At 40.0% G+C, this 27,389-nt stretch overlaps 2 protein-coding genes across 4 annotated transcripts in view; both read left to right on the forward strand.

Moving 5' to 3' along the window:
• Positions 1-7,728, forward strand: part of Lgr4 (leucine rich repeat containing G protein-coupled receptor 4) — a 98,332-nt gene extending 90,604 nt beyond the window's left edge. For all 3 annotated transcript variants that reach the window (XM_028882387.2, XM_028882388.2, XM_037205081.1), the window contains 5 exons: positions 1,850-1,921; positions 2,446-2,571; positions 3,328-3,443; positions 3,831-3,914; positions 4,717-7,728. In XM_028882387.2, the coding sequence (XP_028738220.1) occupies positions 1,850-1,921; positions 2,446-2,571; positions 3,328-3,443; positions 3,831-3,914; positions 4,717-5,993 (1,675 nt within the window). In that variant the 3' untranslated portion in view covers positions 5,994-7,728. The remainder of the gene's footprint in view (positions 1-1,849; positions 1,922-2,445; positions 2,572-3,327; positions 3,444-3,830; positions 3,915-4,716) is intronic.
• Positions 7,729-11,624: 3,896 nt separating this feature from the next.
• The window catches only part of Ccdc34 (coiled-coil domain containing 34), a 35,546-nt gene continuing 19,781 nt past the window's right edge, over positions 11,625-27,389 (forward strand). Inside the window, exons 1-2 of the mRNA XM_028882382.2 lie at positions 11,625-12,030; positions 14,865-15,000. Coding sequence (XP_028738215.1) covers positions 11,684-12,030; positions 14,865-15,000 — 483 coding nt within the window. The 5' untranslated portion in view covers positions 11,625-11,683. The remainder of the gene's footprint in view (positions 12,031-14,864; positions 15,001-27,389) is intronic.

Genomic DNA, 27,389 nt, shown 5'->3' on the forward strand with positions numbered 1-27,389 from the left:
TCTTCTTCTCCACTCTATACAGTCTAGGGTCCTCCACCCAGGACATGGTACCACCCTCAGTGAGTGGTTCTTCACACCTGAATTAATGTAATCAAGAGAATCCCCTATGAGTACTCCCAGAGGCCAGTCTGATAGACAGCCCCTCATTGACACTCCCTTCTGAAGTGATTCCGTATTCTGTCAAGTTGACAGTGAAAACTGTCACAATGATTTCCATGTTACTAATAACACTTAAAACATGCTTGATATTTTATAAACATCATTGAGACTTTACCTAGTGACACTTTACGATCTACTTTTGGTACTTTCATCATAGCTCGTTTATGATATTGGTCCTCAGCCAGTGAAATGTTTATACTTGTTTGTTTTCAAGTTGAGCGAGTTGGGAGCTTCATTAGAGCAAGGGTAGGCCGACCCCAGCCTGTGTGCTGTCTGCAGCTTGCCTCTTGTAGTTACGAAGATTGTGGACACACAGCCACACCTCTTGGGGAAATGTTGATTTAAGCTGCTCTTCTCAGGCTGTGTGGTACCATTGAGCAGTAGCAGGAAGGAAAAAAAAAAAAAAAAAAAAAAAAAAAAAAAACAAGATGAAAAGATCTACTCTTTGGCATTCTACAAAGAGAGGTTTGCTGGCCCTGTTCTGGAGTACCTGTCTCGTTAAATATAGTTCATATTGAAGCAGATGCACCCATTTAAAACATTTAAATTTAAATGCATACTTTTGCCTGGCACTCTGCTAAGCCTGGGAATATGGAGGTGACTAAGAACAGAAAATATAATGGACTCAATTAATAAATAATTTTTAAATATAGAAAAGGTTTGAAAAATGGACACTGAGGAGAAATTACATCTTTTGAATCTCCTTTTTTTTTTTTTTTTTTTTTCTCGAGACAGGGTTTCCCTGTGTAGCTTTGTGCCTTTCCTGGGTCTCGCTCTGTAGACCAGGCTGGCCTCGAATTCACAAAGATCTGCCTGCCTCTGCCTCCCAAGTGCTGGGATTAATGGCGTGCGCCGCCGCCACCACCACCCGGCCGAATCTGCTTTTCTAGTGGGTTCTCTTTAAGAAATGAAACAGGCTGGAGTCGTGACTTGGTAGCATTGCATCTGCCTCCTAGACACAAGGCTCTTGAGTTCCTTCTCCAGGGGACAGGGGTAGCTCCTATCTGCCATCACTTTTAAAGCATTGATAAATGACAACCGAAAGCTGGTCATTTCATGAATTTCTGTTATCCAGGATATGTGTTATTAATTTATTATTAATTATGTTAGCATCCATTTTAAATTGTCACTATTTCTCTGGTTTGTTAATGCTTTGGTATCAGAAATTTTTAGGGTGTGTTCTGTAAGTAGGGCTAGCTCTAACATTGATAGGAGTTTTATTTCCTGCTTTGAGAAAGAATGATATCGGAAGTTCTTTTGAGCACTCTTGTTTGCTTATTGATTATTAGTCTTCTCTTGGGGCTTTGAGAAGGCAAACAATATGAAGCCCATTTATTTTATTTTATTTTTTCAAGCGTTGTCAGGACTTGGGCGTTTCCTGCCCTAGTTAACAGTATCAAAGGTGATATCATATCGGTGCTGGTTTGGAACTGGTACCAGAATGATAAAGTGAGAAAATTCACAACTGGTTTGAAAGAGTTGCCAGCTGCAATCAATGTGACAGGGAAGAGTGTTGTAAAAGAGAGGCAGTGACTGTAAACATCTGAGAAATGTTGTTAGGCAAAATGGAAGGTCTGGTTAAGGGATGCTGTGTTACAACCTTGGATTATAAAGTGTAGTCTGAGTGACGACTGGCTGGAGTCTGGAGTGTTTCTTTGAAATCATTAACATCTTGCCCTTGTCACTGCAGAGATCTGAGTAGGAACCTAATCAGTGAAATTCACAGTGGAGCTTTTGCGAAGCTTGGGACAATCACCAACCTGTAAGTAAATGCAGTTTCATAAGGAGTAAATGGTCTACAAAACCTGTGGTCACATCAGAATATGTTTCTCTAGTTCTTCCCTTATATAAATGCTAAGCTGTGATGATGTAGTAACAGCTTCTCTGGTGTCAAGACCTATGCTAGATCTATCTTTTTAACACATCTAAGCTTCATTTTAGTTATCTAATAATATACATAAATAAGATAAAATTATATAATCATAAATATCTAATATTTATGATGTTAATATATACGCACAGATTTTCTTTGATCTTATTTTTACATGTATTCTGTGTGTGACTGTGTGTGCACACATGTGCACATGTGTACATGTCACAACGTGCATGGGGAGGTTAAAGACAACTATGGAGGTGAGTTCTCTCCTACATGGCTTCGGGAGATTGAACTCCGTTTTCAGGCTTCATAGTGTCCCTACCAGCTGAACTGTCTTAGCAGCCAGATGGAGAGCTTTGCATGTGATTTGTGTCTTAGAGAGTTAACTGGAAGTGTCTTTCACATTTCAGGGATGTAAGTTTCAATGAATTAACTTCACTTCCTACGGAAGGCCTGAATGGGCTCAATCAACTGAAACTTGTAGGCAACTTCAAGCTGAAAGATGCCTTGGCAGCCAGAGACTTTGCTAATCTCAGGTGTGTTTGTTCGGGCCCACTCTTCCTTCTGGGAGTTTATGGTAGGCCCCAAATTACTGAGCCTCCTGTTTTTCTCTTCCCCTGTGGTTTCCAGATTTTTTGGTAGGTTGTAATTTAGGAGTATTTTCTACCTCTGTCCTTGTAAATTTGGTGAAAATAGAACCTGAACACTATCCCATAGTTGTCAAGAGCATGAATTAAGCTCTGGATACTCTCATAAAGATGTTTGTCAGATTTTTTTTTTTTTTAATGGACTTGTCATTAGCACCAAGATACTGGAAATGTCCCAAGTGTGAACTGACAGGAAGCTGGCACAGTGCCATCACCTGTCCTAGAGACTGCAGATTTGTAGGGGTTCATTAGACGCAGCAAAGGGCTTGAGCACATTCACTTTGTTTATGTGAACAAAGCTACAGATGACCTGGGGTAGTGATTTTAAATAAACTATCCATTTCCTATGCTTCACACACCTATTAAAGGATCACTGAGATATTTCGATTGCTGCATGGTTATGAAATTTTAAACATACGACTTGATTTGCATCCAGACATTAAGAAACAACTCATAAAAGGGGGGCCCTCCAGCTGTGTTCTTGAGGTTTACCAGAACTCTTTTCATAGATGAGGAAACTGATCTGGGGAGGATGCATAGCCAACTGAAGGCATATGCCAGGTGTTTCTGGTGCCTTGGCTGGGCTCAGTGTAGTCCTGTCTGCAAATCTGGTATTCAGTGTGTGTTTTACAATTCTTTTCCCAGGTCTCTATCAGTACCATATGCTTATCAGTGTTGTGCATTTTGGGGGTGTGACTCTTATGCAAATTTAAACACTGAAGATAACAGCCTCCAAGACCACAGTGTAACAAAGGAGAAAGGCAAGTGTGTCCACTCTGAGAAATAGACACCTCCCTAAGGCATTAATCAACCTGTCTGTGTTGTAATCAGTTTGAAAAGGATCAGAATGAAATCTGTGAGGAAAGTAGCATTTACTGTGCCACCTGCATAAAAAAAAAAAAGAATATTTTATGTATTCTTTGACAATTTCATGTATGTATATAATGTATCTTGTTCATATCCAACCCCGATGCCCTCCCCATTCCCCCAGCTCCCTCCCCCCAGTACTTTTTACCAGCATCTTTAATGCTGTCAGGCCTCATATAAGCTAATCTTGTATTAGTCACATGAAAGAAACACTGTAGAGGGAATTTGGTCCTTTTGAACTGTGTATCTTCTGAATTCGATGTACTTTGTTTTGTATTCAGGTGCGGCTGATGCAGCAAATGTCACCAGCACTGCTGAAAATGAGGAACACAGCCAAATAATTATCCACTGTACACCTTCAACAGGTAGTGTCCCACCTCTGTGGCTGTAATTTCTCACTTTCAGTAACACTGGGTAAATAGACCGAAAATGTCTGGGCATGGATGTGATAGCTATTGGTAGAGGAGGGATTAGATAACTTGATAAAAGCCATTGCTCAAATTCAGCCTAATGCTCTTTGGAGAACTAGTTCGGAAAATCACTTTGGGGTTCAGCAGAGATGTGGTGAACTGTGTGTATGCAGTGTGTGTGTGTGTGTGTGTGTGTGTGTGTGTGTGTGTGTGTGTGTAGGCCAGAGGTCAATGTTAAGTGTCTTCATTTACCCCACCATATTTTTTGAGTCAGGGTCTCTTACTGAACCTGGAATGCACTGATTTAGCTAGACCAACTGGCCAGTGAACAGAAGGGATCCACCTGTCTGCCACCACCTCCTCCAGTGCTGGAGAAACAGACACATGCCTCTGTGCCAGGCTTTTTATGCAGATGTTGGGGATCTAAACTCTGGTCGATGTTCTTGTCCAGCAGGGACTTGAACCAGCTGAACTTTCTCCTAGCTCCTTTTTTTTTTTTTTTTTTTTTTTTGTTTGTTTGTTTGTTTGTTTTTAGAGACAGGGTTTCTCTGTGTAACAATCATGGATGCCTGGGAACTCACTCTGTAGACCAGGCTGGCCTCAAATTCACAGAGATCTGCCTTCCTCTGCCTACTGAGTGCATGTGACACCACCACAGTCCATCTTTTTTTTTTTTTTTTTTTTTCTGACTTACTTCCTTTATCTTATTAGTTTTGGTGAAAGTTATTAAACTGTACCCTTTCTTTCTCATTTCTAGGTGCTTTCAAGCCCTGTGAATATCTACTGGGGAGCTGGATGATCCGCCTGACAGTGTGGTTCATTTTCCTGGTTGCCTTGCTTTTCAACCTGCTGGTCATCGTCACAGTGTTTGCGTCTTGCTCGTCGCTGCCTGCCTCCACACTCTTCATAGGCTTGATTTCTGTGGCTAACTTACTCATGGGCATCTATACTGGCATCCTTACTTTTCTTGATGCTGTGTCTTGGGGCCGATTTGCCGAGTTTGGCATTTGGTGGGAGACCGGCAGTGGCTGCAAGGTAGCTGGGTCTCTGGCGGTCTTCTCCTCAGAGAGCGCCGTTTTCCTGTTAATGCTGGCGGCTGTGGAGAGAAGCTTATCTGCAAAGGAGATAATGAAAAACGGGAAGAGCAGTCACCTTAAACAGTTTCGGGTCGCTGCCTTCTTGGCTTTCCTGGGTGCTGCCATAGCAGGCTGCTTCCCCCTTTTCCACGGAGGGGAATATTCTGCATCCCCCTTGTGCTTGCCATTTCCTACAGGAGAAACCCCATCGTTAGGATTTACTGTGACCTTAGTGCTGTTAAACTCACTAGCATTTTTATTAATGGCCATTATCTACACTAAACTGTATTGCAACTTGGAAAAAGAAGATCTGTCAGAAAACTCACAGTCTAGCATGATTAAGCACGTTGCTTGGCTGATCTTCACCAACTGCATCTTTTTCTGCCCTGTTGCATTTTTCTCCTTTGCACCATTGATCACGGCAATCTCTATCAGCCCCGAAATAATGAAGTCTGTTACACTGATATTCTTCCCATTGCCTGCTTGCCTGAATCCAGTCCTGTATGTTTTCTTCAACCCAAAGTTTAAAGAAGACTGGAAGCTACTGAAACGGCGCGTTGCCAGGAAACATGGATCTGTTTCGGTTTCCATCAGCAGCCAAGGTGGTTGTGGGGAACAGGATTTCTACTATGACTGTGGCATGTATTCCCACTTGCAGGGTAACCTGACCGTGTGCGACTGTTGTGAGTCATTTCTTTTGACAAAACCAGTATCCTGCAAACACTTAATAAAATCACACAGTTGTCCTGTGTTGACAGTGGCCTCTTGCCAAAGACCAGAGGGCTATTGGTCTGACTGTGGCACACAGTCAGCCCACTCTGACTACGCAGATGAAGAAGATTCCTTTGTCTCAGACAGTTCTGACCAGGTGCAGGCCTGTGGACGAGCCTGCTTCTACCAGAGTCGTGGATTCCCTCTGGTACGCTATGCTTATAATCTACCAAGAGTCAGAGACTGAACTACTGCGTCTGTAACCATTTTCCCCAACAACCAAATCACAGTGCTCATTGAGTGAGCTGTCTGTCTTTTGACCTTTCATCTAGGAAGCACTTCTGTAATCACTGCCTGGTGTCACTCAGAAGAGGAGGAAGGTGGCAGTTTAGTTCTCAAACCAGACATTTGTGAAGAATGGGTGCCTAAAATATATATTGGTGAAAAAAATGCAATGTCCCAGCGATGTGTGGTCTGATTGAAATAAATACAACTTAAAAATGATTTGATGTATGGCATAGCAATATAAAATTAGTGTTGTTTTTTTTTTTCTGATTCATCAGGTGCAAAGTTCAAACTGTTTCTGAATTAAGCACAAGATAAAGGACAGCTGTTAATATTTTTTTAATTGAAAATGTGAATTTATAAAACTGAGAAAAAGTCTTGCTAATTTTACCTAATGTTTCATCATTAATCTCAGGACGACTTACTTCAGGGCCAAAAAAGGGATTGTCTCCCAGATAGAGCTATGAGAGTTCAAACAGGCATTGCCTTCGTGTTTTTTCTGTGTCCATAAATCAAAGGTTTTGTTCAAATGATTTTTAAATCTAAAACCTGAAGATGTTTTAAAGACAATATTAACAGCTGTTAGATATTTTAAAAATAGCAAAACATTTGTTTTTGTTCATTATTCATTGCTTTGATGAAATCACAGTGATTTTTTTTTCCCCCTCAGTGTTTTACAGTCAGGTACTAGGACAAAGCAAAAAGTGAATTGCTATGTGGGCTTAGTAGAGATGACTATCTACTAAGTAATATTGAGATTTTAATAGTAACCAAGGGGGTTGATGGCTTTATGTGATGTTCCCATTAACAGACACTTCCTAATGTCATTGGCTGCACTGACATTGCCAATTTTGTTGATGTGTTATCTTTAGTTTGGATTATACAGGAAGTAAATTTGGGTAATTTTATTTAATTGGAAGAAATTGGTAGTAGTCATGACACAAAGCACTTACATTTATTTTTTAGTGAGCGAGAGTCTCCTGTGATGGTATATGAAAACTTCCATACCTTTTTCCCATCCAACAATTTTTTTTTAAAGCTCATCCCATAGCTCAGTTGCTATGCTTTGGTTAAACAAGACACATAGTAAGAGTTGGGGGATCAAAGCTTGTCCTATGTCTTTAAAGTTTTTAAATTGACTTGATTCTTACCTATAAGCTTCGGATGTGTTCCTGTAAGGAGGCTTAACACTGTGTTAAGTCAGTAGCAAACCCATTGCCTGGTTAAACAAAAACTTAAACTAGATTGCAGTTTGATGATTAAACTGTATATACTGTGCATATGATGAATTTTTATCTTATGTAAATTATTTTTAGAACATGAGTTGGGAAATGTGGCTTCTGTTCATTTCGTTTAATTAAAGCTACCTCCTAAACTATAATGACTGCCAGTAGCAGAATGTTTAATTGTGGTTTATATACGTTTTTGTGTTTGTTTTTTTGTTTTGTTTTGACTTTTTTTTGCATTGTAAATAGTCTTGGTTGTAAATTGTCAGTGGAATAAAAACAGAATCTTTGTATATTGAAATCATGTAGTTTGTATAAAATGTGGGAGGGATTTATTTACTGTGTGTTATAATTTTGTAAGGTCATCTATTACAGCTTAAATAAAATGTTTGTATATTTACACATCTGATAAATATTAAATCATAACTTGGTAAGAAAATCCCAATTAAAGGCTTTCTTCCTAAAATTCAAGTTATTGAAAACTGTTCATTTTGTTCTTTTAAGAAATAGGCCAAGCATGGTGGAACATGCCTTTAATCCCAGCACTTGGAAGGCAGAGGCAGGTGGATCTCTGTTAGTTCAAGGCCAACCTGGTCTACAGAGTTCCAGGACAGCCAGGGCTATGTAGAGAGACATGAAGATGTTTTAAAGACAATATTAACAGCTGTTAGATATTTTAAAAATAGCAAAACATTTGTTTTTGTTCATTATTCATTGCTTTGATGTAATCATGGTGATTTTCCCCTCAGTGTTTTACAGTCAAAATCATCAAACAGTTTATATACAGTTTATACTATATATATATATATATATAATATATATATATATATAATTGTGTTTTCCAGTGGTTATTTCCAACAACTCTTCTAATATTCTCTACTTAAAAATTTTAGTATTCTACCAGGTGGCAGTATACTCTTTATAAGTTTATAAACTGTATACAGTATATACAGTTTAATCATCAAACTGCAATCTAACTTTTGTCCCAAACAAAACAAAATAAAACAAAAATAGAATAGCAGCTATATAAAGTATGTGGTAAACTGTGCTAGACATTATTAAATATAGCATTGTATACAGTGTTTTAAATGATTACAAGTTTCTAGAAAGCAGTCTTGTAGTGGGTAGCCATTCCAGCTTTGATCTGGAAGTTCCAACCCCCATTGAGGCTTCAGTAACTGTCATGCCTACAAGGCAGGGCCAAGAGAGGGCCCTAAAGATGCGAGATCCAGATGCGCCCCTCTCTCTCTGTTCCTGGATCCTCGATGGTGGAGGTAAACTGAGCAGAGTTCTCCAGAGAACACCGCCAGACTGCGACGCACCTTCCCCAGACCCTACAACCTACCTATCCCTTCATTTGTAAGTTACGTCACTAATAAACCTCCCTTTTTAACTACGTGGAGTGGCCTTAATAATTTCACCAATACAGTCTAATATTTCTTAATTTATAACTAAATATATTCTGAGTGTACTTAGCATTACACATGGGATACTTAAATTTTTTTTTTTTTCAGAGACAGGGTTTCTCTGTGTAGTTTTGGTGCCTGTCCTGGATCTCTCACTGTAGACCAGGCTGGCCTTGAACTCACAGAGATATGCCTGGCTCCGCCTCCTGTGCTGGAATTAAGGCGTGTGCCACTGCCACCTGGTAGAATACTAAAATTTTTAAGTAGAGAATATTAGAAGAGTTGTTGGAAATAACCACTGGAAAACACAATTTTCATGCTATCTATAAAAGTCTGGGACACTGTACTGAAATTTTGAAGTAAAGTTATATCTCAAATCTGAACCATAGTTGAAAACAATTGTGATATTTAAGAGGACCCTATTAATTAGATCCTTATTTACAGACAAATGATTAACAACCTGCAGGACACTAAAGGCCATTTACTTGCCTAGATGCTTAGGAAACCCCTCCTTTTTCAAATGTGAAGACAAATGATAAACCATAGCCAATTTCAGTAAATCCTCAAAACACGAACCATCCAAACCAGAACCCAATTCTCTCTGTGTTTATATTTTATTGTATGTGTGGTTAAATGCAAGAGACATCCTCAGGGAAGCTGTCCACCTCCATTGGGACAGGTTCTCTCATTAGTTTGAAGCTCACTGATTAGGCTAGACTGGCTGGTTAGCTAGACTGACTGGCCCAAGCTTGTGCCACTACGCCCAGCAGTTTTACATGGGTGCTGGGAATTGAATTCAGGTCCTCATGCTTGCGAGGCAGGCACTTTACTGACCAAGCCATACCCCTAGTCCCATTCATCCTAATTCTGGATATAGTATGAGGTTATGCTAAACTCTGAATATTGGTAATCTCTATAGCAGAAAGCACAGTATAATTAATTACCCCTCGCCTACACCTTTCACCAGGTACCTACTACAACTTTAACAATTGCCCACAGCACACAGTAAATCTTGCATCTTCACATTCACTAAGCCCCTTCAATCCCTCTGCCTCTTGGATTATTTTGAGGCAAGCTAAAACATCATATTACTTCATCTGTTAATACTTCAGTATGTGAAGAAAGACATTTTCAAAGCCGTACCATACAACTGTCATAAGGTATTAGTTTTGTAATATAGTTACGTATTTTTAAGCAAAAGTCACTTTTACAGAAGGTTCCCATACCAATTAAAACTGATTAAAGTGAAATGAATATCAAGTACATTAAGTCTGTACTCTGTAATTTAAGGGGGGAGCTAATTCATATAATTCTACCAATCTCGACTATTGCTTCTCAGCCCAGGTAACAAAAAGGCAATGTAAAAATAGACCATTCATGAAACCTTATTACATTCAGACAACCACAGTTGCAGGCCTTGGAACTGCCTTGTAGCATTTAAGGCTCCAGTATTGCTGAAGTGTAATGCACTTGGTGGGCACAATGATCCTAGAGTATCAAGAATGATTTAATGAAACACTAAGGGGGTAAAGGAAGTATATGAGATTCTCACACCAAGAGGTTTAATGTGGGAAATTGCCAGGTTTAAAAGGGTTTACCATTGATACCAGGTCCTGAGGTAGAGCTGAGGATTAATGAACAAAATATGATAACGGGGTAGATTGGTTTGTAGAAGACCAAATTAAGGTCATTGTGGTCAGATAGCTTATTTTGGTATATTTTATTAAGAGGAGAACTGCTGGTTCAAAGCCAGTTTCCTCCCTCTTCCCCAACACCTTTAGATCATTTCTATTGGGAAATTGTTTCTCAAGCTTCCATCTTTGTGAAGCTGTAAGGTAGTTCAGTGTCTCTGAGTTACTGATACTCGGGAGGTTTAAACTAGATATGCCAATACTGAATAACTGTTGTAAAGCATAAAAATAATTCTACTAAATCACTTTTCTTAGTCAGTTGTACAATTGTCTTCCAATTTCATTGTTTGTACTGAAAATTTGAAGAAAATAGTGCTGTACCCCAGGGCTATATAACCCTGCTAGCACGTCATGTTATAGTCACTGTGACCTTTGCCTCACCTTTTGGGTGCTAGTATTTTTTTTTTTTTTTTTTTTTTACCATATCTGCCTTGTGAAAAGTCTACAACAAATTTCATCAGATTTTGTATCTTTGATCATTAATGTTGCATGCTGTCAGTCTCATTTTTCACTTGTGTTGTTTCTGACAGTAATGTTCATTAGGAGCCAGACAAAAGCTGTGTTTACAAGTGTATGCAGTTTAGTGAGTATGAATAACAAGCCTGCTTTCATTGTAGGACAACTTTTCCTTGAGGGCTTCATCTAGATCCCCAATCTCTAAAAGTGCCTCGAGGCCCTAGAAAAATGCCTAAAAGAATGAGGGATTTTAAAGTTGGCTCATGATCTGCTCTGGTTTGGACATGCTGGAGTGTGGACACAAACACTTTTAAAAAGACCAAAAAGTTCACAAGCCCTGACAAAGTGTTGAAGCTGACAGATGCTGCCAATACAGTGAAAGACTGTGCCCAAAGAGGATTCTTAGCTTGGGTGAAGTTCTCTTCCCTAGAATGCAGCCTGATATCAAAACAAAACAAAATAAAAACAAACTAATCACGATTGCTATTTTTTATGATCCTGACCATATATGAGCAAGGGGTGTGGGGGGGAGATAATCATGGCTTCCTGCTTCTGCCTTTCCCTTTAAAAGGCTCTGCCTTAGTGACACCGACACGTGTGGAGTACCAAATGGCCTACAGCACCACAGCAAACGTAGAAGTCAGGAGGGCGCCAGGACCTGGCGGGCGACCCGGGGAGGCGCGGTGGTGAACCTTCCAGACCCAAATACGGAAGCCACGCTTCCCTGGCCGGGAAACAGCGCCTCGTAGTCTCCAAGCGTCTCTATGACAACGCGGGACAGGATCGGCGCTGATTGGCCGACGGCCGCGCGCGGCGCCTGCTGGGAGAAGGCGCCTCCGGCCCTGCTCGGGCCGTTTGAACTTGGCGGTCCTGATGCAGGCGGCCGGGCCATGGCGGGCCGTCTCTCCGGTTCCGTGCACCCGCTTCGTAGCCCGCTGCAGGCCGGGCCCCCGACCTTCCTCGAGCTTTGTCACCGACCTCATAGCGGACTCCCAGGGCCCAGGACTGGAGGAGGTGGTGGTGACCGAGTGCTTGTCGCCGCTGCCTCTGAGCTGCAGCAACTCCACCCTGTCCCTGTTGTCTCCCCTGGGCCACCAGAGCTTTCCGTTTGGCGAGGACGACAGTGAAGGGGAGGAGGAAGAGGCAGTGGACGAAGATGCTCGTGAGTCAGAGGCCAAGGTGGAGAGCCTGGAAGGAACGGAGTTACCGGGGCACTCCAGGTAAACTCAAGGCCCGGCCGCCACAGCCCTTGTCAAGACTCCCTAGAGACCGCGCTCAGAACCCTTTGCCGCCCATCCCCACCCCCACCGCCTGCAGTCGTCCAACTCAAAGGCTGCGAAGCACCTCCATCCTGGAGTGCCGGCCAAATTCAGAGGTCCAGTTATTTCCCATGATTCTTCGTCCCTCTTCCTGAGACTGATTATTGCAGTCTCACTCTCCATGGAAACTTACTGTACACAGAAGCAAGCACACAAAACTTTGCTGCCAAGAGTCTTAAAAATCCTCCAAAAACCACCTCGTTGATTCCAGAGCGCTTGTCAAAATGTGTAGTAGGTAGGAGGTTGTAGTAAGTAGGTGCTTTTATACAAAGAGCTGGGTGCAGTCGCCAGCCAGTAATGTTCTTACTCTGCAGGAACATTTAATGGAATAGCGAATGTTCATCAAGGGGGTTATTAACACCATCTTAATATTTTTATTTACATTGGTTCATTCAGCAAACATTTACTGTTTTGCCACAGATTAGTGTGGGTATAGGGGACCATAAATGAGATATACAAGCTTTCTGCTATAAAAAATGAAAGCCCAAATCAATCATTTTACAAATAACAAAACTGTATCTGAATACAGAAAGTCTGACTTGGGCTGGAGAGAGAGCTCAGTGGACCCAGGTTCAGTTCCCAGTACCTCCTTCAGGTGTTTCACAATTGCCTGTAACTTTAGTTCCAGAAGATCTGACAACGCCTGTCCCCTGCTGGCACCTGTGCTTGCACTTGATGCACATAAACTCACACATACACATATACACACATAAATAAAAATAAACCTTTTAAGCAAGAAAGCTTGCTACTACAGAACGGAATTTCAGTTTTAGGGAAAAGCTATAGACAGCACAATGGCATGACACATTCATCAGCCTGCAGTTCAGCAAACCTGAAAAAGGAAGTCTGGATCAGTTTGCTAAAAGAGAAGGAAGTAATTCATGGTTGTCTTGCTCAGGAGTTTGAATTTTATGCTGAAGGTAAAGGACTCACTGAAGAACTTTGAGATGATACAAGGACTCGTTTAAGGGGTGAACCTGTTAAGAGTGGTTTGAAAGAAAGGCGAGGCCATTTCTCTTCAGAGCAATTGTAAGGTTGGAGACGAGAATGGCTTGAAGAGAAACGAAGGCTCTAGAGATGACATAACCAGTGGCCATATGAATGTAGAATGTGGGAGCATGTGAAGTTAAAAAAAAAATGGGAATTTCTGGCATCGGTAACTGGGTGGGGTTCTGGTACTCTTCACTAAGGGTTGTAAGAGAAGTGAACTTTTATTGGGTGGCTGAAGGGTGACTGCTCCAATGATTGAATTGATTTTGTGCTGACTTTGATAGTCAGAGGAGTGGAAAGAAGTCTGGAACCCACGGTAAAGGTCTGAGCTATATTACCAAGAAGGTGTGACGATACTTGGTTATATAGGACACAATCAGGTCATTCTGCAAGACTGAGAAAGAAGGAAGTGTATAACTAATGCATCAACAGTGTCTCATTCCTACCCGAATACAGGTTCTATACGGCTGTGATAAATGAATAATAGCAGGAAAATGAGTAAACTGAATCTATGAGGTAGAAAAAACTATGGAAAGCAGTTGGTAAGGCCATTGTTTGCTAGAAGGAACACTATAAAAGACACAAAGAACTAAGTCTATAATAAACTAGATTTTAGAAGTGAAGGAGTTGGGTCTGGCAAAATGCCTATCTAAGCATAAGATTTAATCATCAGTGTCACACACACACACACACACACACACACACACACACACACAGAGTTTAAAATGGAGGCTGTAGAGAAGGCTCAGTAGTTAAGAACACGCATTGTTGTTACAAAGGATCTAACCTCAGTACCTGCGTCCACAGCTGATGATCACAACTGCCTGTAACTCAGCTTCAAGGCATCCAACACACTCTTCTGACATCTGTTGGCACTGTGCTCATGTGCACATACAGACACATACATACACATAACTAATAAGTTAACAAAGACAGCACAGCCTCATCTCTGGAGCTGTTTTGGACCTGAGCAGTCTTTCACTGGTGTCTGGTTGTTAAGCTTTCTCTAAGTTTTGTGAGCTTTGTGTATCTAGCTAAGTCACTCAGCTCAGAGTGCCTTGCCCAGAAGAGTTACAGAAGATGTCTATGGTGGGAATGGAGACTTACAGGAGACTGCCACGCAGGAGAGTTGTGGACACTCTAAGATAATTGGCAAAGGGAATCAACCATAGTATTAACTGTTGGGTGTAGTTGTTCGTAGTTCGTGCTGCATATTTAGTATGCACCAGGCACTGGGTTCAATTTGCAGCACCAAAACTTAGAGAAATCAGAAAAGCGTATAGTAATAGATAAGTGTCATTTTCTTTGTAACTTTGCATTTTAAAACAATTTCAAATTTACAAAAAGTTGAAAGAGAATCTTAAAAATTTCCGTTTATCCTTTACCCAGAATTCCTGATTGTTAACATGTTTGCTTTATATTTGCTCAGTGTGTATGCACATTATTTTTTCCCTTGTACTGTTTAAGGAGGGAAAGGGAAAAGGAAAAGTGCCTAAATTGAGACAGATAGGTTGGGTTTGAGATACTCCTATAGCTCATTAAATAGTGTGGTTTAGAAATAAAGGCAGATAAACTACTTCAAAGATTGACCTTTTTAATTTTAATAGGAATTGTAAGTAATTCATATGGATTTGTAAAAATTCAACTGTTAGAAATATCACATTTTGCTTTCATTGTACAACTAAGTAATTGTGAGTGGAAAGAAGAGTTCTTGATAGTAAGTGCTGCACTTTGTTCTCTTGTAGCTGTGAAGTTGAGTCACAGGATAAACAAGAACAGAAGCAGGTGCTATTACGGGAAAACAGCCTGACACCGTGGGAGATGTGGTTTGTTGGCAAAGAAAAAGAAGAGCGTGGCCGGCTACAACAGAAAGTTCTGGAGGTAAAACTAAACAGTGATCTCGTCATTAAATCCTGAGTTCATAGATTGAGCTACTTTTATCAATTAAAATGTTAATGTTATTGTCCTTGAAATAATGTTTGTGCTTTTGCATGGCAGGGGGTACTATATCAGTTTTAATAAATCTTATTTAGAAATAGTATTTTCTTGCCAGGCAGTGGTGGTACACGTCTTTAGTCTTAGCACTTGGGAGGCAGATGCAGGCAGATCTCTGTGAGTTCAAGGTCAGCCTGGTCTACAAAAGGAGTTCTAGGACAGCCAGGACTGTTACACACAGAAACCCTGTCTTGAAAAGAGAAAGAGAGAGAGAGAGAGAGAGAGAGAGAGAGAGAGAGAGAGAGAGAGAGAGAGAGAGAGAGAGAGAGAGAAAGAAAGAAAGAAAGAAAGAAAGAAAGAAAGAAAGAAAGAAAGAAAGAAAGAAAGAAAGAAAGAAAGAAAGAAAGAAAGAAAGAAAGAAAGAGTAGCTGGAGGGCTTCTCTCCAGGTTCCCCAAGCCCCGCAGTCCCACAATCCACTTATAAAATAATCACTCAGACGCTTATATCACTTATAAACTGTATGGCCGTGGCAGGCTTCTTGCTAACTGCTCTTTTATCTTAAATTAACCCATTTCTATAAATCTATACCTTGCCACGTGGCTGGTGGCTTACCAGAGTCTCTACATGCTGCTTGTCCTGGCGGTGGCTGCAGTCTCTCTCCTCCTTCTTCCTGTTTCCCCAATTCTCCTCTCTCTTTGTCCCGCCTATACTTCCTGTCTGGTCACTGGCCATCAGTGTTTTATTTATATAGAGTGATATCCACAGCACTTCCCCTTTCTTCTTTTTTTAAAAAGGAAGGTTTTAACTTTAACATGGTAAAATTACATATAACAAAACAATTACCGAGCAAGAATTATAGTTACAATATTAAAGAAGATGTCCTATCTATCTTATATTTGTGAGTTTAATGTTTTATAGCTAACTTATCTTTTATCATAACTGAGGAAATTACGACTATCTAGTCTTCAACCACATCAAAGACCTGAGAAGGAACATAATGGTACCTGAGAAATGGTAGATGGATGCAAGCAACTTTCGGGAATCTTGCAAAAGTAGACCAAGACAGCTGGCAGCCTGGACAGTCACCTAATGTTTTTCAGCATTGTTGGTGCATTTAAATTGGCTACAGGCCTAGAGTATCTGACAGACCATTTTTAGAAGCAGGAATTTTAAGAGACCATTTTACCCTGTCTTGGCAGAGTACAGTGGTCGCTTTTCTTGTGTCCCGCTTGTCCAGAAAGGACAGCATTGCATTTGTACTGTCAGCCATCAAGGCAAGGGCAGTTCTTTGCCCAGTAGGCCATTTTGTGCCAAAAAGACAAACTTCCAAATGGAAATGTCTTAGAAGCCCAACATTCTCTCGGGATCAAATTGGTGCAGCCAGGAGCAATTGTGTCTCACGTCAACAGAATTCTAAGTTATTTAAATGTCATATTCTCCAGGTCTATGAAGTGTTTGAAGATTACCTATCTATCTGAAATATATCTATGTATACCTAGAAGACTTAACTAACATGGCTACAGATATGATTATCATAGATGACTAATTATTAATCTATTTTTTAATTATCCATTACAATTTTAAATGAGTTATATAAACATAATACCTCAAACAAGAATAGAAATATATATATATATAGAGAGAGTATAACAAAATTAACTTCAAGTTTGTATCAATGAACTAAAATTTATACCAATGTAAAACATTTTAAACATAAACTAAAATCTATACCAATGTAAAACATTTTAAACAAGTTGTTCTTTAAAAGTAGGTTCATTAATCTACCCTTTTATCTTATCATCTCCATATCCTCCTATATATCATATCCCCTTTTCTTTTTTAGAAAGAGATCACATTTATAATCAACCTGTTTTAAATAAAAATATTGGTTTTTCTCTGTCCCACACCAGAGGGCTCTTCTGATTTGGGACACAAGAATCCCTTAACCATTTTTTTTTTTTTTTTTAAAAGCAATATGTCTGGGTTTAGAGGGGGAGTGAGCCAATTCCACCTCTAAAGCCAGCTTGGTATATTTGGGAATTTGGGCGTAGCATCTCTTACTACTTCCTGCTGGAGGGGGGCGCTGTATCTTATGGGGACGCAAAGAAAATTTTAGACCTATGGGGTAGTCCGTGAGGCTGTATTGTGTGAACCAGTTGCCTTGAAACCGATCTGGATGTTGGATCATCTGGGCCATGGTGTCATCGGAGTCCTTTCAGGGGGTCTTGGCTGGTGAAACCTGATGTATCTTAATCTGGAACAAGTCCACAGCCTCTGGCTTTCTGTGGAAACAAAAGCAGAACCTCTTTTCCAAAGTAACATATCCTTATATCCAAATTTTGAAGTCAAGGTACCTTTAAAATATACATTTTGGCATAACTCAACAGCTTTTGTAATCAAATGTTTTTCTTCAGTTACAAATATCAAAGACAACATAATCCAGATTTTCTGTGTGGTAGCCATCTTTACGTGGCTTATGTTTTATATTACCTTGAGCCTATTGCTTTAAACTGTACCATTGTAAGCCTGAAAGGGTGCTGTGGCTGCTGGCTCCGCCCACTTCAGCTTCCCAACACAGCAGTGGTATGTTTTCCGCCAGCTCTGGGAGTCATCAAGTCTCAGAAATAGTGGGTCTAAGCTTTTATCAAAGCAGCGTGTAGCCCAGAAACCTCTTTTTTTTTTTTTTTAAATACTAGTAAAGACTAAATCTACCACACAGCTTAATTTGCCGCTGGCAGATGCCTAATTTTCGCCATACTGCCGGTCAAACGCACCCGCCAGGAACCTGCCAGTGTCCAAACTTGCGTTTTGCCGCATCTAGCTGCCCGTATGAGACAAGAAGCAGGAACCTGGTTTTGGCTCTGTTTAGAATTGGTTATTAAATATTCTCAGGTTTAAGGTGGAAACTCGAGCCATTGGGCGCCATTTGTAGCTGGAGGGCTTCTCTCCAGGTTCCCCAAGCCCCGCAGTCCCACAATCTACTTATAAAAGAATCACTCAGACGCTTATATCACTTATAAACTGTATGGCCATGGCAGGCTTCTTGCTAACTGCTCTTTTATCTTAAATTAACCCATTTCTATAAATCTATACCTTGCCACGTGGCTGGTGGCTTACCAGAGTCTCTACATGCTGCTTGTCCTGGCGGTGGCTGCAGTCTCTCTCCTCCTTCTTCCTGTTTCCCCAATTCTCCTCTCTCTTTGTCCCGCCTATACTTCCTGTCTGGTCACTGGCCATCAGTGTTTTATTTATATAGAGTGATATCCACAGCAAGAAAGGCAGGCTATTTTCTCCTTAGGAGGGAGTCTGAAAAACAAGCTTAAGCACCATTAAGAAATGAGTCCTTCTTACTTCAGCACCTGTCGATGACCAAGTCTGATATTATGACATGTAGCATTCTGGGTTATCTTTTTGTAAATAAAGAGTAACTCATTGGCATCAGTAAAGGATGGGTTTCAAGTTCTTAGATGCACAGATCCTCAGCTATGAAGGCTCATTATATTAAACAGCATAACACTTACTTAATAACCTATACACATCTTTTTCATACTTTAAGTCATCTTTGAATTGTTTATACTATTGAATATAATGTAAATACTGTGTTAGTAGTTGTTATGCTATATTATTTAGAAGATGATGTTAAAAAAAAAACCTGTCTGTGAGAGAGATGAGCACAATTTTCTCTCAATATTTTTGATCTATTCTTGGTTGTATTCATAAATAGCAACCATTGATACAAAGGACTGTAGCTTGAGAGTTTTCCTGCCTTGCCCACAGTCAGGACAAATCTCTGCCACCCGCCAGTCCCACAGCCGCTCAGACCCAACCAAGTAAACACAGAGACTTATATAGCTTACAAACTGTATGGCCGTGGCAGGCTTCTTGCTAACTGTGCTTATAGCTTAAATTAATTCATTTCCATAAATCTATACTTCGCCACATGGCTGGTGGCATACCAGCATCTTCACATGCTGCTGGTCATGGCGGCGGCTGCAGCGTCTCTGGTCTTGGTGGCGGCTGCAGTGTCTCTGGTCATGGTGGAGGCTGCAGCATCTCTGGTCATTGCGGCGGCTGCAGCGTCTCTGGTCTTGGTGGCAGCTGCAGCCAGTCCTTCTGCCTTCCTGGGCCTTTTATTTCTCCTCTCTGTTAGTCCTGCCTATCCTTCCTGCCTAGCCACGGCCGATCAGGTTTTATTTATTAACCAATCAGAGCAACTTGACATACAGACCATCCCCCCCAGCACAGCCAAGTGCAGACCATCTCAAACACCTGCACTCAGGCCCATGGTCCCAATCATCCTCTATGCGGACCTGCTGGGTAACGCCACAAAGAACCCAAGAAGGGCTCCCACAGGACATACAAATCATCCCACAGCAAAGGACTATGTACTAATGTATATAAATACGCACATTCAATGGAACCTTAGCATATGTACATTTAACTAATATAAACTTAACTATATAATGAGTAAAAATCTGAAGAAATGACAGAGAAGCTGAAACAGAGACAACTACCCATCACCACCCAAAGAGCACATCCTAAAGTGAGTATGTGCTGGGACCTGCTGGCTTCTGAAGGTGTTTCATGTTTCTCTGCTCTCAGCATTGCTCATGGACAATTTTTCTGTGAGTAAATCTCTTTTTGAACTCTGTCCAAACTCAAAAAACAAATTAGTTTAGATTTGTATAATTTTATATTCCCCAGACTCATTATCCAACCTTTCTGTCTTTGAAGACAGGGTCTCACTATGTAGACCTTGCTGTCCTGGAAATCAGTATGTAGACAGGCTGTCTTCAAACTCACAGAGATCCACCTGCCTCTGCTTCCTGAGTGGTGGAATTAAAGGCATGCGTATCCATGCCCACCCAACCTTTCTGTCTTAATTCTTCATATCTAAACATAGAAGGCAAAGAATATTAAGGGGTGCTTCTTATTTTTAAAGAAATAGAATCAAACTCTTTTATAACCTGCATTTTCTGCCTGTTACATATTAATATAGTTCCATATCATTGAAAATACTTCTTTGTTCTGAGAATTTAACTAAAGCCTTCAACATGCCAGGCAAGTGCTCTTACCTTTCATTACATTCCCAGTCCTTATTTAATATTTTTAGTATCATTTTAAAGTGGTTTCCTAATAATATTATGTATAGAATGCACTAAATATGTGTCAAAATTTGTTCACTGTGTGGAGATTTCATTTTCATCTGTTAGTAAACATGTTAATATAAAAATTATGTAAACTAAACCCTTTATAGTATTAAAATAATTCCTTATCAGTTTTAAAAGTAATTATTTCTATGTTAAATTTCTAACTAGGTAGAGAGTCACAAGTCAGGAGGTTTGGCATAAGTCAAATGATTATAGGTACCAATCCATTTGGCTAATTCCTACTACATGTTACTCTATATTCTAGAATGTAAATCTGTTCCTGGAAAGGTACTCTGTGAGGGAAGCTGTGGTGATATTTTATTTGTGCTGAAATGTGGTGATATTTTATTTGTATGCTAATAAATAAAGCTTTCCTAGAGATCAGAGGGAAAAGGCCAACCATTTTAAGTAAACAAAGAAGTCAGGCAGCAAATGCCCTTAATCCCTTAGCAGGCAGGATCTCTGTGTGTTCAAGGCCACACTAGGGAACAGAGCCAAGCATGGTGACACACTCCTTTAATCCCAGTACCAGCAATAGAGACCTGGAGGTCTGTACAGACAGACGGAAAGTGACGGAGCTGTGTAGGAAGAGGAAGTGAGGTAGCTGGGCTAAGAGCCAGTAAGAGGGCAGAAAAGCAAGGCATATAAGCCTGAGTAGACAGGAAGTTGCTCTCTTTGGAAGCTGTGGAGTTGGTGAGGTGAGGTTAGCAGGTGGCTTTCCATATTTCCCTGATCTCTCTAAGACTTTAACCCAAATTTCTGGCTCCGTGTTTTTTTATTTAATAAGACTATTTAGAAATTTGTCTACAAGAAGCCCTTCCTTGTTAACAGGACTTAAGAAAGACTTATGGTTTGGTATCAGGAAAGACTAATAAGAGCCCTAGTTATAGCCTTTTCACTTGCTGGTTGACATTAGCCAAGTTATTTAAACTTCTGTACTTCAAATTTTCCATCTATACAAGAGGGATGAAATTGTATGTGTCAAGGACTTCTGTAACAATTAAATGAAACAAAGTATGACGATGACTGGTTTTGGTTTTACTGGTATTATTTTTATTATTGCCATCATGATCTTCAATTTTGCATATTAATTTGTATTCTTGAGATCCAAGACAAGAATCTTATCTTACCCTCTTAGCCTAGCCCCTTTCCCCAACCCCCACAGTATTGGGAATCAAATCTAGGACCCTGTACATGCTAGACAAAGTCTCTACTACTGGCCCACACCCATAGTCTCAGTACAGTGCCTCTTAAAAATATTTGTTCAGGTCTGAAGATGTAGCTTAATTGGTAGAATGCTTACTAAGCATTCATGAAGCCCTGGAGTCCTTTCCCAGAATGGCATAAACTCTACAGGTGTGATGGCACATGCCTGTTTCTCAATCTGCAATTCCAGTATTTAGGAGGATCAAAAGTTCAAGGTCATCCGGGGGAGTTTAAAAAAAGCAATCAATAGAAATACTTGTCCACAGTAACGAATCTGTTCTTTCTGTCACACAGAAAATGAATATGTGTACACATATGTATCTGAAATGTCTCAGTTTTGTGCAACAACTCGTACTGTACTTTGGTTTTGCTTGTTTTTAAACCATTGAATTAGTATTCGACTTGCCGTCTGATTTCTACCTTGTGGTAAAGCAGAGGCCACTGAGGTGTGTCTGGCTCTGTCTGGACCCTCCGTACAGATCACTTGTTAAGAAAAAAGGAGTTACTTCAAATCAATTTTGCTCAGTATACAGAGCAAGAAGTTTCTTAAATTAGAGCAAAGTAGAAAGAAAATCTGGCCTGTGGAGTCATATAGAACAAGGCTGAATATTTTTTCTTTTTACATCCCAACTGCAGCTGTAACTGCCCCCTCCCCACCACAGACTCTTCCTCCTTTTCTCTTCAGAAAAGGGCAGGCCTCCCATGTATATCAACCAGCCATGGCATATCAAGTTGCATTGAAACTGTGCCCCTTCTCTCCTATTAAGGCTGGATGAAGCAATCCAGTAGGAGGAAGTGTAGTTGGAGTTTTTCTGTATCCACCCAGCTCCTGCAGCTGCTCAGACCCAAGTAAACACACAGAGACTTATATTACTTATAAACTGTATGGCCATGGCAGGCTTCTTGCTATTTAGTTCTTATATCTCAAATTAACCCATTTCTATTAATCTATAAGTTGCCACATGGCTCATGGCTTACTGGTACTTTACATCTTGCTTCTTATGGCAGTGGCAGCAGCTGGCAGTGTCTCCTCACACAGCCTTCCACTTCCTAGAATTCTCCTCTCTGCTTATCCCGCCTATACTATACTTCCTGCCTGGCTACTGGCCAATCAGCACTTTATTTATCAATCAATCAAAGCTACACATTCACAGCATACAGAAAGACATCCCTAGCACTTCCCCTTTTCTTTTCTTTCTAAAAGGAAGGTTTTTAAGTTTAACATAGTAAAATTACATATAACAAAACAATTATCAAGCAAGAATTATAGTTACAATCTCTAGTCTATTTATATTTGGCAAAATCAAAGAAAATATCCTATCTATCCTATATTTGTGAGCCTAAAGTTTTATATCAATCTTATCTCTTATCATAACCAAAGAAAATTATAACTATCTAGTCTTCAACTACATCAAAGACCTCAGAAGGATATAATACTACCTGAAAAATGGGAGAAGGACACAAGCAACTTTTGGGAGTCTTGCAAGAGTAGACAGAGACAGCTGGCAGGCTGGTCAGTCATCCAAAGTTCCTCTGTAAAGTTGGGGCATCTGTCTTCAGCCCACAGGCCTAGAGTCTCTCAGTCACTTCTCTCTGTGTCCTGTAGAATGTCTGGCAGTTTCCTCTGCGAAGCAGAAACCTGAAGGACCATTTTGTCAAGCGAAGTTCAGTGGTCACCTCCCTATGGGTACTGCATGTCCAGTCGATTAAGCAGTCCAGGCAAGAATAGTTTCTTGCTCAAATGTCTATTTTTGCCAAGAAGAAGATAAACTCCATATAGAGTGTCTTCGATGCTCATCCTCCTCTCTGAAGTAAATCAGTGATGCCAGGAGCAGACATGTCTCCCTGACCAGAAAGTCTAAATTTTTAAAGCATTTTAAATGCCATATTCTGTAGGTCTTTGAAGTGTTTGAAGATTACCTACCGAATTGAATTATATCTAGAAAACTTAACATGACTATAAGTTTGACTATCATGGAAGACTAATTATTAATTTGTATTTTTAAATTATCCATTTTAATCTAAATGGGTTACATAAATATACTACCTCAAACAAGAGTAGAAATATATATACAGTATAACAAAATTAAGTTTAAACTTGTATCAATAAACTAAAATCATAGCAATATAAACATTTTTAAACAAGTTGTTACTATTTATCCTATCATATCTATCTCCCCTTTTCTTTTTAGAAAGAGATTGCATTTATAATCAACCTGCTTTAAATTAAAATACTGGTTTTGCTCTGTCCCACACCAGAGGGCTCTTCTGATATGGGACAGAAAAATCTCTCAACCTTTTATTTTAGCAATATGCGTGGGTTTAGAGAAGGAATGAGCCAATTTCATCTCCAAAGCCAGCTTGGCATATTTGGGATTTTGGACGTAGCTTTTCTTACTTCTTTCTGCTCTATGAGGGTGCTGTATTCTTATGGGGACACAAAGAAAATGTTAGGATTATAGGAGGATAGTCTGTGAGGTTGTATTGTTTGAGCCAGTTGCCTTGTAACCGTTCTGGATGTTGGATCATCTGGGCCATGGTGTCATCGGAGATCTTTCAGGGAGTCTTGGCTGGTCAAACCTGATGTATCTTAATCTGGAACAAATCCATAGCCTCTTGCTTTCTGTAGGAATAAAAGCAGAGCCTCCTTTCCAAAGCAACATATCCTTAAATCAAAATTTTGAAGTCAAGGTACCTTTAAAATATACATATTGGTTTAACTGAGCACTCTTTACAATCAAATGCCTTTCTGCAGTTAAAAATATCAAAGACAACACAATCCGGATTCTCTGTGTAATATCCATCTTTAAGTGGCTTATTTTTTATATTACATTTACTTTCTCTTTAGAGACTATTTTTTAAAATCATTTCTTTATATAACTGTATATATTTCTTTTTGTCTCTCTTGCAAGCCTATATACACTTTTACACACATTGTAAACTATTCCATCTGAATCTATCTTATTGTGAACCTCTTGCTTTAAATCGCAGCATTTCTAGGACTGAAAAGGCAGCTGTGGCTGCTGGCTCCACCCACCTCAGCTTTCCAACATGGTAGAACTATGTTTATCACCAGCTTTGGAGGAAGGATGCTCACCGCAGGACTCTGGGAGGCAGTGGGTCTATGCCTTTTTTTTTTTTTTAAACTAGCAAGAACTATATCCACCACGTAGCATAGTGCACAGCTTGGAGATACCTCTGTGTAACATGGCATAGGTCAAGCCCGCACGCCACGAACCTGCCATAGAGTAGCTCAAGCCCGCAGGCTGCTGCTAACTTGAGAGAGACAACTAGGAAGCTGTTTTTAGCTCCATTTTTAGAATCTTTCTCAGGTTTTAGGTGGAAACTCTTGCCTCCACTTTCTGGCACCATTTGTAGCTAGAGTTTTCTCCAGTCCCACTTGGACCAGCAGCCACTCAGACCCAAGTAAACACACAGAGACTTATATTACTTATAAACTGTATGGCCATGGCAGGCTTCTTGCTATCTAGTTCTTATATCTCAAATTAACCCATTTCTATAAATCTATACCTTGCCATGTGGCTTTTGGCTTACTGGTATTTTTACATGTTATTTCTCATGGCGGTGGCAACTGGCAGCATCTCCTGACTCAGCCTTCCTCTTCCCAGAATTCTCCTCTCTCTTTGTCCCACTTATACTTCCTTCCTGGCTACTGGCCAATCGGCACTTTATTTATCAATCAATCAGAGCAACACATTCACAGCATACAGAATGACATCCCCAGCAAGGAAGGGTTCCCAAAAGCAGGCAACAGAGTCAGAGACAGCCCCTGTTCCCACTGTCAGAAGTGTCACAAGAGGACCAAGCTACACAACTGTAACATATGTGCAGAGGGCCTAGGTCAGTCCCATGCAGGCTTCTGGTTGTCAGTTCAGTCTCTGTGAGCCCCTGTGAGCCTAGGTGATTCAGTGAGTTTTCTTGTGGTATCCTTGACCCCTCTGGCTCCTACAGTCCTTACTTTCTTTTTTTAGCATGATTCCCTGAGCATCAGCTCCACCTAATTTTTGGCTGTAGGTCTTGGTATCTATTTCTATTAGTTGCTGAGTGAAGAAGCTTTTGATGACAATTGAACTAGGCATCCATCTACAAGTATAGCAGAATATCATTATGAATCATTTCATTGACTTTCCCCCCCCCACTCATGTTTGGTTCTATCCTAGGTCTCTAACCTTCCAGCCTCTGGGTCCTGGACCTCCAGGCAGTGTAAGGGGTGGGCTCCCTCCCATGGTATAGGTCTCAAGCTGGAGCAGTCATTGGTTGGCCACTCCCACAATTTCTACACCACCTTTACCCTAGCTCATCTTGTAGGCAGGACAAATTTTAGGTCAAAGGTTTTGTGGCTGGGTTGGTGTCCCAATCCCTCCACTGGAAATCTTGCCTGATAAAGCTGAAATTTTAACTTGGGAAAGTTATTTACATTCTCTTGGCTTTACATTCTTCATCTACAAATCAGACATTAGCAGTAGAGGAGTAGTTAACAGCACACATTTGAGCCATACTTTCTCCATTCCAAACAGTCTTTGAGCATAGTCTTCTGTGTTTCAGTGAAAGGGGGAGAACAAACTGTTGAAATTTGGCCGAGTGTATAGAAAGCACTCAATTCAGGTTAGCTGTTGTTGAGTATGAAAGGTGATAATTACTATGAAAAGTTGTTTTGAGAACAAATTAAAGTAGTATGAAGTTCACACCACAATGGTTAAGCATATATCAGGGTTTAATTATTTATAAGGATTAAATCCTTTTCATGTTTTGAATTATTTGGCATTTCTTGTGCTACCTTATTATGTAACTCTGACATGTCTAAGGTATTTTTATCTGAATCTTATGTACCAGTCATGCCAGGGATATCAACATGTAGGATGACCCTACTAAAGCTAAAAATCAGGAAACTAGAGAGAAGTAACTTGGTTGAGTTTTCAATCAGTGGAAAAGTTAGAACTGGAATTGATTACCAATATAAGTGCCTTTCCCCACAATATCAAGATTTTGTTTTAAAAATAAATGAGTCAGCCTTAATATTTACTTATTATTATGACAGTTTGGAGTCGGTATATTTTTTATATCCCAGGATGTCCTCGAATTTGCTAGTCATCCTGGCTGACCCCAAACTCAATGTTCTTCCTGCCTCACCTCCCAAATGTTGGGATTTCGATTAGTAGACTACCACAGTTAGCTTAACTATTTAATTACTTAATTAGTGCATGCTTGTGCAAAGTTACAGAATGTGTAATGAGATTTTTGTTTGAGTATATAATGTACTTTAATCATATCCACCCCTGACACCCTAGTCTGTCCCTTCTCCTCTCTCTAGTCCTCCTTTCTCAATATTCTGGCATTATTGTTTTTTTTTCCTTTAAAATTTAAAGGAAATTTTTGTGGTAAGTTGGACCATTAAAAAGATTAGCCTCATTCATAAGTGTCTGAGTCCATCAACAGACATAATCATTTCAGACAGTTTTGTTAGAGTTATAATTGTTTTAACTCATTCAAATTATCCATTTATAAATTTTAAACATTTATAATTATTTTTGAACATCAATATTATAAAAGCCAACATATTGGACTTTGTAGATTATTTGTATTTTATTTACATTTTTATTACTTTGAAAAATTGTTTAGCTAGCTGCCTAGATTCTCTATGGTCTCTTTTAAGGTTTATTTTTATTACTTCATGTGCATGCACATGCACACTCACATGTGTGTGTCTATGTGCCCATGAATGCAAATGCCTGTGGAGTCCAGAAGAAGGCACTAGACCTCTGGATCTGCAGTTACAGGTGGTTGTGCTCCACCTGATTTGGGTGCTAGGAACTTGAACTGGATTCTCTGCAAGAACATGCTTCTAACAACTGAGCTATCTCTCTAGCCCCATTCTCTCTATAATCTTTGGTTCCATTAATTAGCTTTATACATTAATGTGTTCAAAATTGTAAAATACCCTTTTTAGTAAACCAGAT

Source organism: Peromyscus leucopus, chromosome 4, assembly GCF_004664715.2.
Source record: "Peromyscus leucopus breed LL Stock chromosome 4, UCI_PerLeu_2.1, whole genome shotgun sequence".
Taxonomy (NCBI): domain Eukaryota; kingdom Metazoa; phylum Chordata; class Mammalia; order Rodentia; family Cricetidae; genus Peromyscus; species Peromyscus leucopus.